The 13,922-nt window shown below is 41.8% G+C and overlaps 1 protein-coding gene across 3 annotated transcripts in view; it reads left to right on the top strand.

The window, feature by feature from the left end:
* The window catches only part of LOC115477581 (sodium- and chloride-dependent betaine transporter-like), a 107,716-nt gene that overhangs the window by 92,416 nt on the left and 1,378 nt on the right, over window positions 1-13,922 (top strand). The window contains exons 12-16 of one of the 3 annotated variants that reach the window (XR_003943350.1): window positions 1,792-1,929; window positions 3,431-3,533; window positions 8,979-9,079; window positions 11,013-11,213; window positions 11,899-11,982. Coding sequence is in view for 2 of the 3 variants with exons in the window: in XM_030214554.1 (XP_030070414.1) it covers window positions 1,792-1,929; window positions 3,431-3,533; window positions 8,979-9,079; window positions 11,899-12,069 (513 nt within the window). In the remaining variant the exon portion in view is untranslated. Of the gene's footprint in view, window positions 1-1,791; window positions 1,930-3,430; window positions 3,534-6,486; window positions 6,639-8,978; window positions 9,080-11,012; window positions 11,214-11,898; window positions 12,070-13,922 lie in introns of those variants that run through there. The other 2 variants (XM_030214554.1, XM_030214555.1) reach the window with 2 other exon arrangements.

The raw sequence follows: 13,922 nt of genomic DNA, 5'->3' as shown, positions 1-13,922 counted from the left end.
ATCTAGCCCAGCATCCTGTCACCGACAGTGGCCAATCCAGGTCAAGGGCACCTGGCACGCTCCCCAAACATAAAAACATTCCAGACAAGTTATACCTAAAAATGCGGAATTTTTCCAAGTCCATTTAATAGCGGTCTATGGACTTGTCCTTTAGGAATCTATCTAACCCCTTTTTAAACTCCGTCAAGCTAACCGCCCGTACCACGTTCTCCGGCAACGAATTCCAGAGTCTAATTACACGTTGGGTGAAGAAAAATTTTCTCCGATTCGTTTTAAATTTACCACACTGTAGCTTCAACTCATGCCCTCTAGTCCTAGTATTTTTGGATAGCGTGAACAGTCGCTTCACATCCACCCGATCCATTCCACTCATTATTTTATACACTTCTATCATATCTCCCCTCAGCCGTCTCTTCTCCAAGCTGAAAAGCCCTAGCCTTCTCAGCCTCTCTTCATAGGAAAGTCGTCCCATCCCCACTATCATTTTCGTCGCCCTTCGCTGTACCTTTTCCAATTCTACTATATCTTTTTTGAGATACGGAGACCAGTACTGAACACAATACTCCAGGTGCGGTCGCACCATGGAGCGATACAACGGCATTATAACATCCGCACACCTGGACTCCATACCCTTCCTAATAACACCCAACATTCTATTCGCTTTCCTAGCCGCAGCAGCACACTGAGCAGAAGGTTTCAGCGTATCATCGACGACGACACCCAGATCCCTTTCTTGATCCGTAACTCCTAACGCGGAACCTTGCAAGACGTAGCTATAATTCGGGTTCCTCTTACCCACATGCATCACTTTGCACTTGTCAACATTGAACTTCATCTGCCACTTGCACGCCCATTCTCCCAGTCTCGCAAGGTCCTCCTGTAATCGTTCACATTCCTCCTGCGACTTGACGACCCTGAATAATTTTGTGTCATCGGCGAATTTAATTACCTCACTAGTTATTCCCATCTCTAGGTCATTTATAAATACATTAAAAAGCAACGGACCCAGCACAGACCCCTGCGGGACCCCACTAACTACCCTCCTCCACTGAGAATACTGGCCACGCAATCCTACTCTCTGCTTCCTATCTTTCAACCAGTTCTTAATCCATAATAATACCCTACCTCCGATTCCATGACTCTGCAATTTCTTCAGGAGTCTTTCGTGCGGCACTTTGTCAAACGCCTTCTGAAAATCCAGATATACAATATCAACCGGCTCCCCATTGTCCACATGTTTGCTTACCCCCTCAAAAAAATGCATTAGATTGGTGAGGCAAGACTTCCCTTCACTAAATCCGTGCTGACTTTGTCTCATCAGTCCATGTTTTTGTATATGCTCTGCAATTTTAATGACACCTGCAAGCCTGAGGGAGACTGAGCTGGTGCACATTCCCTGTCTCTGGAGGGCTCACCATTTAAAATAAGAGTTGCAGTGGAATATGAACCAATGTTTTTCCTGTTCAAAAATGGCTGTGATAGATGAATGGGGTTTTTTTTTTACATTATGAGCAGAATGTCCCAATTATGACTTGGACATTCTTTCAAAAATGCCCCTCTGTTACAAGCTACAGAGTGAAAGAATGGAATATGTAATATATATGAAGTATTAACTAGTGGCAAATCTGTGTAATGATGTCCAAATCTGATGGCACCTATGCAAATGGTTGTCTTTCCCAGTAGTCTGCATTTCAAATTTATTTGAATTAGCTATTACAATCCATTGAGAAAAGTGAGAGATTTCAAGAGATGTAAAATCTTGGATTATAAATGTGAATTTTTTTTCTGCAGTTTGTCTCTGTTGAGACCCTAGCTACAGCTACGCTGGACATGTTCCCAAGTCTTTCCCAAAAGCGTTATAGCCGAGAGATACTGATCCTGGTATTCAGTATCATATGTTTTCTGTTAGGGCTACTCTTAATCACAGAGGTAAGAAGCTTATTTCTTCTATTATTCTGTTTCTCAATATAGAATTGCCCTGGTAAGAGTCAATGAGTAAACTCGGTGCTAACATTTACTCATGCGTTACAAAAGTGTTATCCGTCGATTATACTAAAATCAAGTGGAATATACATTTTCTGGCCAATATTCAGCACTATTTAACTGGCCAGAAAATGTATATTCCGCTTGATCCGCTCATAATTGGTGGTTAGCGCATAGCAGCTAACCGGCTATATCATGCAATATAGCCAGCTGTCTGTGAATATTCAAGCACAGACCAGCTAGGTTTAGTGGCCAAATTGGATTGCCTAAATAGCAGTCCTATCTTTGGCCGCTATAAACTTAATCGACCAGTGCGGTTAAGTTTGAGCTGGCAAAATAAAAAAAAAGATATTGAATGCCACAAACACAAAGAAGAGACGTGAAAAGTCTGCAGCAAAACAGAATGCACAGGAACAAAACAGACAGTCCAGAAGAATATGCAAATGAATAAAACATAAAAACATACATATCTAATAAAATCAAACAAAGAAAAAAAATCCAGCAATAAAATACTAAAATATTGCAGTGTCAATAAATATAAACCAGGCTAAACACATGTATGTTATAATCATTCAAAAATCAAATTTGCATAATGACATGTTTGTTAATTTTTACATGTCATTGTGCAAATTTGAATATGAATGGTTATAGCATATACGTTTTTTTTGCCTGGTTTATATTTATTGATACTTAAGTAATGCAGTATTTTTTGCTTGTTTTTACTGATGGCTGTTTTGTTTGATTTCATTTGTTATGTATATTTTATGTTTTATTCATTTGTATATGTTTTTATTTTTGTTAATGTTTTGTTATATCCATGATGCAGCCATTTTTGGCAAAATATGGCCACGTCGGGTCCTTTTGAATAAAGACCATTTAGGTCCTTTTGGACAAGATTCTTCTGGACTCTGTGTCTGCTTTGTTCCTGTGCATATATATTTAATATACGTATGCATATACCTGGAATAATTTTCCAGAAAACGTTTCCTTACAGTACCAAGGTTAACTGTATATCTGATTAACTTTCACAAAGTACAGTTAGCCACTTTTTAACCAGATAAGTGCTGCAGATTATGCATGATAAAATTTACCAACTCCAGTATTGAATATCGATCTCCTATAAGCCTATACAAGCATAAAAAAGTCTATTAATGCATGCTAGTTTTAAGACTTTGGTCTCATGGCATGACCTGGATCTGCCTAACAATATGGAACTCTTGCCAGACTCTCACTGCTTAATATTAAATTCTTCATGTATCCACAGAATATTGCATACAGACATGGTACTTGTTTTTTTAAACATTCAGCTATTGGAGTTCTTTTAATACCACCATTAAATTTACTTACGTAATTTATGTGCCTCTTGTAATAAAATCATTTTATCAAGACATTTCAATTAACCTGTGGTTATTTTCAGCTCATAGCCTTCTTTTTCTACCCATTACAGGGTGGAATGTATATCTTCCAACTCTTTGATACTTATGCAGTTAGTGGGTTTTGTCTGTTCTTTGTGGGAACATTTGAAACTGCCTGCGTTGGCTGGATATATGGTAAGTAGAATTTACTGTTGTGGTTGACAGAATTAGGGGTAATTTTATAAGGTACTAGAGCTTGTAGAGTAGTGTTTTACACACTCAAGTAGGCTTTTATGAAATTTCCTAAGAGTATATGCATATATCTATTATTTATATATTTACATCACTTGATATATTGTAGAAGGACCAGTGAGGGTTATCAGGGAGAGGAAAGCTAGGTCAGTTTGGCTGGGTGCCAAAGGATTCAGTGAGTTTTAGGCATGGATTTGAAGGCAGAGAGGGAGGGCTGTGACCTAAAGGGTGTGGGGGGAAAGAGTTCCAGAGTTTGAGGCCCAGGAAACTGAAGGCAGTTTCACCTGAGATGTTCAATTAAGAGAGGAGTGGGAGAGAAGATTACTGTTGGAGGAGCACAGGGTATGTGAAAGATTATAAGAGATGAGCATATTAATGAATGTAGGCCAGGGTTGTAGGGAGGTGATTTTTAAATACAAGAAGAAGCAGGAGCCAATGCTCAGCAAGAAGTAGGGGAGTGACATGGTTGAAATGGTGCGCGTGATGGAGTAGTTTGACAGAGGTGGACTGAATGATCTGAAGATTCAGGGAATATAGAAGGAGGTCAGCATAGAGGGCCATCTTTTGAGCGTAAGAGGGTATGTATATGCACACATATAATGTTAATGTCTAAAATGGTTTCCATAAATCTCATATTTAAGTAACTGAGGCAACTGAATTTAAATTTGGATTTGAATTTCAACTTTAAGGTTTGAAACTGAAATTGAACCTTAAGGTGTGAGATTCAAACATGGTTTGTATCTTTGTTATAGCATAAACAAAAACTGGTGACCATATTCATATGGTAAAAGTAAAAAGGAAGCACACAGAAATATACAGGTCAATATTCAAATGTTACGGTCAGTGTTTTTTTTGAACATCAACCACCACATTTAAATATATTTCGGATAGTAAGTGGTACTGAATATACATAGACTTTGGTGACCACCACCGGCTCTATAGATACCCCTGAATTCTATATAGCACAACTGAAATTGTGTGTGCAAATCTGCTTGTATTCTGGATTTGTGCTTGCAATTTAATTACATAACATGCCAATCAGTGCCAATAATTGCCACTTAACAAGCAATTATTGACACTAATTGGCATTAATTAGGATTTACACACACAACTTGCTAAGTGTATTCTGTAAAGTGATGATTGTAAATTCTAATGTGTACTGCCAAAATGGAGATGTGGCTATTGGCATTCAGAAAATCTACACGCAGGGTTATATAATACACCTGATATGTGCCTAACTTAGGCACCGGTATTTACACCAAGTTTTATTTGGTGTAAATGGACACGCAGGCCACTAGGTGTATTCTATAAACCGCCCCTAAATCTAGACATGGTTTACAGAATACGCCTAGGCGGACATATTATTGGCACTGATTTTTCAGGCGCCATATATAGAATCTAGTCCATAGTGACAGAATTCAACCGGTTTAAGTAAGTATGGGTTTTTTGCTGGCCTAAATTAATCCACATAGCTATGTGGATAGTAGCTGAATATTGCTGACTGAAAAAAACATTAGTAAGCAAATTAGTATGTGAATACATGCTGCTGGCAGTTGAAGAGATTGCAATACTGATTCAATATACCTGTCTGGCATTGCTTTGGACTTGCTATAGAATAATTTCCTGGAAGTCCTCAAAGTGGTTACCTAAGTCAGCTGTTAGCAACAATGAGGGAACAGATGGGGGCATGGGTCCTGTTATGGTGGATCCAGAGCAAGGCAGACTATTCCAGGTCTGTAGCAGTTACTTGAACCAACAGCAAATAAGGGTCTATCCAGACAATTAGAGACAGGGTACCTTAGTTTTATTTATTTATTTATTGCATTTGTATCCCACATTTTCCCACCTTTTTGCGGGCTCAGTGTGGCTTACAATATGATATGAATAATGGAAATACAATATGATACAACTTGGTTATGGATTACATTGTGCAGCTTACAACAGAATGCCCTGGCGACTTCTCTGTAGGGTGATGACCCACTAAGCTCATGGCAGACATTAGACCTTTCAGGAGGACAAAAGGGAGTCATAGAAAATGTAATATGGCCTAGCTCAGCTTGGAAAAGCAAGCTCTTACCATGATCCCAGTGAATGTCTATTCTCAACTCAAGTAGAATGCAGTTAATGTAGACTACAACGATATTGGTGATACTAGCCCAGGAGCAGGGTGGGCCCAAACCACCTGTTTTATATTTATTTGTTAAATTTGTATCCCACATTTTCCCACCTATTTGCAGGCTCAATGTGGCTTACATAGTACCATAGAGGAGATCGCCAATACTGGTTTGAACAAATACATTGTGTAAATAAAGCTGTGACCTTTATATTGCAAACTTTCATGTGTTGCCTTCATTAATTTCATATGCAAAGGAATGACTGGCAGGTGGTTCCAGTTGCCTTCTTAATGGAGGCCCCAAGCCCCATGTAAAGGGGACCCAGGGTAACATGGTGGCAGGTTTCCATCAGGAATTGGCCTCTGATTGGCTGCTGTCCCATGGTATGCAAGGGTAATGTACATTTCGTATCACCACAATATATTGTGATTGCAATAAGCTACAGGATTGGGGAGGGGCAAGGGAGGAACTTGGATGTCCTTATTTTGGTTGGCATCTGGTGGACATTACTCTCTTTGCACCCAGCCACCGAGACTCAGCCCTTCCACCATTGGACATGCGGCAATACAAAACTCAGATAGAATAACCTGTCAGTAATTGTGTACATGCTATGTAAGTTGTTACAAAATGCAGATAGAACAACCTGTTTGTCAGTAAGTGCAAATGGAGCAACCTGTTAGTTATGGATTGTGTATCTGTTTTGTGATTTCAAAGTTATTGGTTTGAAATGAGGCATTATTGTGCATGCTTGTGGTTTTGCTCTGTGGTACTTGTCGTCACAGGTTTAGCAGCAGTAATCAGCAGATAATGGTCTATGCAGGTGAGAGACTGTGCACTCTAGCTGCTTCCAATGGCAGAGTGCCCTGGTGAATTCTCTCTAGGACAGCGGTTCTCAACCAGTGTGTCGGGACACACCGGTATGTCACTAAGAGCTGGAAGGTATGTCACCATAAATTTGACAGAGGCACCATTGTGCTTTTCTTAACATGTGTGTGGCAGGTTGGGGAGAGTTCAGAACAAAGTCAAATACTTAATCTTCATAACTAGTCCCTACTCCTGTCATCAGCTCCAACTGGAAATGTTGCAGGCCTATGGCGCACCCCTCTCCTCCATCCCAACAGTCACCACCATTACATCTGTATTTCTCTTGCATCATTGCCAGCAGCAGTGAAATGATGTATAGGGTTTTTTCTTTGTTCAGCTGCAAATTGAAGTGTTCAGTGTGTCCTGCACATGAACATTATCTGTTAGGTGTGTCACAACAGAAGAAAGATTTAGAACTATTGCTCTAGGGTGATGAGCTGCTAAGCTCACAGCCGACTTCAGACCTCGGACCTTTCAGCAATGGAAAAGAGAGACTTAGGACCTAGCTTGGCTTGGCAAGGTGGGCCCTTACCAGGATCCTAGTGAATGCCTACTCCCAACTCAAATACAGTGCAGTGAACATAAGCCACAACAATACTGATGATACTGGCTTAGGCAGCAGGGCAAACCCATGGTCCCCTTTTGTGTATGTTATGCAAGTAAAACTGACCTTTATATTCTAAAGTTCTCATGGGTCATCAAAGTTAATTTTATACACAAGGAAATGACCAGTGGGTGGTCCTGCCTGTCTTGTTATAGACACACCTCTCCTTTGGGGAGACAAGCAGCCATCTATCCAAAGGAACCTTAGGTAACATGCCACAGGGAAAAGTGGTGGGGGGAGGGGAGTAGGAATGGCAATCCCCTTACATTCAAAAATACATATTCAAAAAAAAGGGCAGCTTCACTTAGGGCTCTGCATTTGTAAATGCCACACTTATACATTTAAGCAGCAGATTTTGCAATCTGTACAGGTAAGTGCCAGCATCTATTTTATTTATTTATTGTGAACATTTGTTATACTGCCAAATCATCAGGTTGACATTGAGGCTATTTACATAATACTAGTGAGGGAACAGAACAGAAGACAAAACTGCATATCCAAGGGGATACAAGGAGCCAAGCTCCAAAACTCCTTTTTTTTTCAGTTTGAGGTACTTTGTAACACCAACCCCCATATATTCAAAATTATTTAACCGTCCAGGAATGGCTCCTGGCCAGTTAAATAGCATTTAAGTGCCTAACCGTGGATATTCAGTGAGAGATAACCAATTATCTCCCGCTGAATATCCCAGTTAGCGGTTAGCCACTAACCAGCTATATCACGCAACATAGCCAGTTAGGCATGGATATTCAGTAACAATACTGGTAAATAGGGACAAGCTTAACTCACTAGAGTCACACTACATTCATTAATTTGCAACCAGACTCCAGTATTTTCAATGTTTACAAAATATCTTTATTGAAAGAATGTGCCTTTAACAATCAGCACTTATCCTAGCTAAAACCATCAATCCACACATTCATACACCAATCACTCTCAGTACCTGACTAAAATATCAATCAATTCAAATGCACAAAAATATACATAAACCATTACCATGGTGAATGAATGTGTGGATTGATGGTTTTAGCTAGGATAAGTGCTGATTGTTAAAGGCACATTCTTTCAATAAAGATATTTTGTAAACATTGAAAATACTGGAGTCTGGTTGCAAATTAATGGTTATTCAGTGCCAAACCGGCTACATTGAGTGATCAAAATAGGCCTGCTATTTATGTGGCTTATCTTTGACCACTAAAAAGTTAACCGGTTAGCGCTGAATATCAACATAGCCGGTTAACTTTTTAGCGGCCAAAATAAACCTGGATATTTAATGCTGGTTGCCAAAAACAGCCTGGCATTGAATATCTGGGTTTAACGCTGCCAGCGGACAGCAAACACGCTGCCCGCCACCGGCTGAATATCGGGCCCCATAGATATAAGTACAGTTGTTGCCTCAATCACTCCTCTGAATCCCAGGTCCATAATAGCATTTAGCTGGCATTTATGTGTGCTTAGATCAAAAGTAAATACAAACAGGGAAATTAAAGTATATGTATTTCTGTTGCAAAATAGGAAATACATGTGTGCTTTTCAAGCTACCCAAATCATTCTTAGAACATGCCCTCTTCAAAGCAGCATGTGCATCCAGTATATACACGTGCCAACTTTTCTAAATTCTCAATTTAAATATATGGTGGATGTTAAATTGGTTATTTGTTGGTATGTTTGTCGTAATTATTTTATTGGCAATGGTTTTTTGAATCCACATACAGCTTGATTGTGGAATTCAATGTTTTAAAAAATAAATATTCTATCTGAACTAACTTTAAGACTATAATTTTCCTTCTTTTTGTCATGGTCAAGGCGTGAATCGTTTTTATGACAATATTGAAGATATGTTTGGCTACAGAATATGGCCTTTGATGAAGTATTGTTGGCTCCTTGTCACTCCTCTTGGTTGCGCAGTAAGTATAGAGGTTTGCCACTGCACCCTGACTCAGCTAGTGCTGGGGATGCAGCAAAAAATGCATTCACATTCCTGGTGGGTGGGGGAGAGAGGCATTATGAAGGAAAAGATCTGGTGGCTGGTCTTAGAGCCCATGACATGGGGACACGGGATTCTAAAAGGAATCCTAGTGCATGGCTTCCTGAATCAGGGTTGTTGCTGCAATGATCAGATTTAGAACACTGGGAGTCTATTAAAATAAAGGGAAAAATTCCAAAATGAAGACTTACAGTCTCAACAACGGCCTCAACTGAGTTCAAAGAAAAAGGAGAAACTACAAGGTCAAAAAAACCCAATTATATTCGCTGACCCCAGATATCCAACGCCGGGCCATTTCTGGTGACCGGCATTGAATATCCAGAGAGATTTTTGGTTGGCTCTAACTTAATCAGCTATCCTTATTTTCGAAGGAGAAGGCCGGCCATCTTCCAACACAAATCTGGAGATGGCCGGCCATCTCCTAAACCTGGCCAAATCGGAATAATCGAAAGCCGATTTTGGCCGGCTTCAACTGCTTTCTGTCGCAGGGCTGGCCAAAGTTCAAGGGGGCATGTCAGCAGGCTTCTGAAGGCGGGACGGGGGCGTGGTTAAGAGATGGCCAGCTTTGGCCGATAATGGCAAAAAGAAGGCCGGCTCTGACGGGCACTTGGCCGGCTTTACTTGGTCCATATATTTTTGGGGCCAAGCCTCAAAAAAGTGCCCCAACTGACCAGATGACCACCAGAGGGAATCGGGGATCACCTCCCCTTACTCCCCCAGTGGTCACCAACCCCTCCCACCCCCCAAAAAATTATAAACATTTTTGTGCCAGCCTCAAATGTCATACCCAGCTCCATCACAGCACTAGGCAGGTCCCTTGAGCTGTTTTTAGTGGGTACTGCAGTGCACTTCAGGCAGGCGGACCCAGGCCCATCTCCCCCCTACCTTTTACACTTGTAGTGGTAAATGGGAGCCCTCCAAAACCTACCCGAAACCCACTGTGCCCCCTTCATCCATAAGGGCTATGATAGTGTTGTACAGTTGTGGGTAGTGGGTTTGGGGGGCTCAGCACACAAGGTAAGGGAGCTATGCACCTGGGAGCAATTTCTGAAGTCCACTGCAGTGCCCCCTAGGGTGCCCCGTTGGTGTCCTGGCATGTGAGGGGGACCAGTACACTATAAATGCTGGCTCCTCCCACAACCAAATGGCTTGGATTTGGCCGGGTTTGAGATGGCCGCCATTAGTTTCCGTCATCGGCGGAAACCAATGGCATCGATCTCTAATACGAGCCATCTCTAACGCCAGCCCAAATGTTGAGATTTGGCCGACCCCAACCATATTATCGAAACGAAAGATGGTCGGCCATCTTGTTTCGATAATACGGTCGGGTATGCCGCTTTACGGGGCTGGCCTTAGAGATGGCCGGCCCGGTTCGATTATGCCTCTCCATGTGAATATTCAGCGCTGGTTGGTTAAGTCAATAGCAGGCAAAGATAGGACTGCTATTTAGGCGGTCCAATTTACCCACTAAACTTAACCAGCCAGCGCTTGAACATTTGCAGATTGCTGGCTATATCGTGCCATATAGCTGGTTAGCTGCTATGTGTTAAGTGCTTATATTCAGAGGAGATAACTGGCTATCCCACACTGAATATTAGTGCTTAGCCAGGAGCACGATATCCTATGAAGTAACGTGAGGAAATACTTCCTCACAGAAAGGGTGGTGTATTTGTGGAAAGGTCTCCTGGTGGAGGTGGTGGAGACGAAAACTGTATCTGAATTTAAGAAAGCTTGGGACAAGTACATGGGATCTCTAGGGGAGTGAAAGGGAGAGTAGATGGCATGGCTGGGCAGGCTGGATAAGCCATATGGTCTTTATCTGCCTTTATTTTTCTATGTTTCTATGTTTCTAGATGTTGGCACTGCCTTCAGGTCTCCTCTCTGGCCTGATTGGGCCCGAGTCCAGTGAGGTAGGGCCAAGACCCACTCGGGCTCATCCTTGGCTACACCCCTGATGCTTCCTGAAGAAAATAAATTGAACTTCTGCTTTGCCCTTTATAGGGCAACAGCTTAGTATTAGGTTCATCCTCTGGTAGTCCTTCAATGGATTCCAGGTATGCAATTCAGACTCTCTAGATAACTTTGATGAAAAACAGGTAGCTTGTGTCTAACTCCATTTTCACCAGCATCAAGCTCTGGTTCTCTCGGTCTGAAGATCCACTTGGAACTCAAGAGAGTCCCACATCTAAGTGCTCTCATGCTCTGCCCTTGAGCATCAGTACATACCTAACAGGATGGAAGAGAAAAGGATGAGGCAAGGAAGGGTCATGAGTTTACAGAAAGACACCATCTAGTGGAGAGTATCTAAGACATTACATGTTCCTGTCTGCCCTCAACATTCAGTGTGTTAGGAATACTGATGTAACCACAAGATGCAGATGCACTTTAGTAATACTTTTAGAGAAGGTTTTCAGACAACAAACCAACATACCTGGCACATCCTAGGAGACAACATTTGGAAATTGGTAAACCTTCTCATTAAGAAGTGTCCCTGACAAAACAAACAAAGACTCATCACTATGCAATGTTTTTTCTACAAATGGTTCCAAGATTATCAGCTGAAAGTGTTTCCTGCATCATAATGGTTGTTGCATTTTAATTAGGTTGTGAACAATGTGGAACTTTTAGATACATGAGGCTTGTACTCTAGAAAATTTGTCATAATTCGTGCTGTCTTCTAGATCTGCTTCTAATACTCCATTTTCCCTCATTATGATTTATTCTTTTCTTCCTCTCCAGGCAATTTTCTTATTTACAGTGATCAAGTATGAGCCCTTAACATATGATGGCTGGTATGTGTACCCTCCATGGGGATATGCTATTGGATGGCTTTTAGCAATCTCATCAATGATTTGCATTCCTGCCTATGCAATCTACATTGTCCTGATAACCAAAGGATCCTTTATGCAGGTAAGAGGCCACGTGAATGAGCAGAGATAAAGGACAGTCCATCCTGACTCACAAAAAGAAAAAAGTGATAGCTCAATTCCAGAGACCGAGTCTCAGCTGCTGTATCAGGACATCTTCATATTCTAACTAGTATTAGCTAACCATACCAATAGCTGCCCATTAACTAGTTTTATTTTCTGGTTGACTAGCATTATAACTAAATCACAAGCAACTGGATAGGTGGTCCACACACAGTTCCAGAGTAATTCTGAAGATCAATAGATATTTGGAATTTAACTTCATGCCTTTTCAATTGTAGCTCAAGGCAAGTTACATCAGTGGCGTAGCTATGGAGGGCCACAGGGGCTGGGCCCCCCCCCCCCAAATTGGCTCCGGGACCCTGGTTTGGCTGGCAGGGGGGGTCCCCAACCCCCGCCAGCTGAAGTGTTTGTCCAGTTCTGGTCTCTGGCTCCACCGCATTGCCTGCCATGCTCTTTCTTCCCCCTCACAACTGGCACACTTGTTTTAGTGAAACTGAGCATATGTAGATGCTCAATTTCATTAAAATGAGCATGCTGGACATGAGGGGAAGAGAGAGCAGGGCAGGCAATGTGGCTGCGCCGGAGACCAACGCTGGACAAAGGCTTCAGCTGGCAGGGGTTGGGGACCCCCACCAGACAAGGTAGTGTCTTTTGAGTCAGGATGGATGTTGGAGTCTTCCTGCACATGCAGTAAGCAATAATTGAATGATGCCTATAACAATCACGTAACCATATAAGGAGAAGCATATCTTTCACAATACAGTATATTGTGAAATGCCTCCTGGTATTTCTCCAGGTAGCTAAATGTAGGTGTTCTCTTTGTGGGTGGTGATGGGATCAGAGGAGGAACTTAACTGGCTAGCAATGAAATCTCATTGGTAGCCTACTAAGTCCCATGACTATCCCACTCAAGAGGGACAGCAGAAGTAATTTAGGGGCCCTTTTATGAAAGGGTTGTTGCGTGGCAACCCGGAACTACTGCTGGTCCAACGCAGCCACCAGCAGTAGTTTCACCTTGAACGCGTGTCATTTCTAGCACGATGGAAATTAGTTTTATTTTTACTGTGGCACTAACTCAGCGGTAATCAGGCAGTGCTGTGTGCTGCCCAGTTACCATCAGATTACCATGGGAGCCCTACCACCACCTCAACGGGTGCCATGCCAAATGACCATGCAGTAAACGTAATCTTACCACATGGCCATTTTATTTTTAGGGGCTTTTTACCTGCTGAGGTAAAAAGGGCGCTGATACACGGTACAAAGGGCTCCCACCGCTACTGCAGGGCCCAAAAGTACCCCTTACATAGCTATGTTATAGCCAACTAGATGTAAATAGACTATCGCCTGCTACCAAGTCAGCTATATTGTGACTGAAAATCCACTGACATCTAACTGGCTATGATATAGATGGCTAGACTGCCCCTCCAGCAGTTAGGTAAAATTGCCCCAAAGAAGCCTGGCTGCTGCCATGATTGAACTTGGACTTCCTTTGCATGTATGCTAAGGCAATAAGTAATTTTTACATTACTGTGCAATAGAAAATTTTAAATGACTTGCTCAATAACTATTATTGCTTGCTAACCTTTAAGATACAATTTTCATTGAACTGTCTACTGAGCCAGGTAATGGGTACTGTAGGTAAACCTAAACCCTTACTCCCCCCCCCCCCCCCCAAGAGTTTCATAATTAAACTGAACAAACATGATCATCACACAAAAATCCTATAACATTGCTAGGTTAAAATATGTTCTGATGGTTCATTGATTTTGTGTGACTGTCAGGACCTACTGTTTTGCTTTGGCTACAGTTGCTCTTTGCTGACCTTGGCTGTCT

The sequence above is a fragment of the Microcaecilia unicolor genome, chromosome 9, assembly GCF_901765095.1.
Source record: "Microcaecilia unicolor chromosome 9, aMicUni1.1, whole genome shotgun sequence".
Lineage (NCBI taxonomy): Eukaryota > Metazoa > Chordata > Amphibia > Gymnophiona > Siphonopidae > Microcaecilia > Microcaecilia unicolor.
This window is presented reverse-complemented; position numbering and strand designations above follow the sequence as displayed.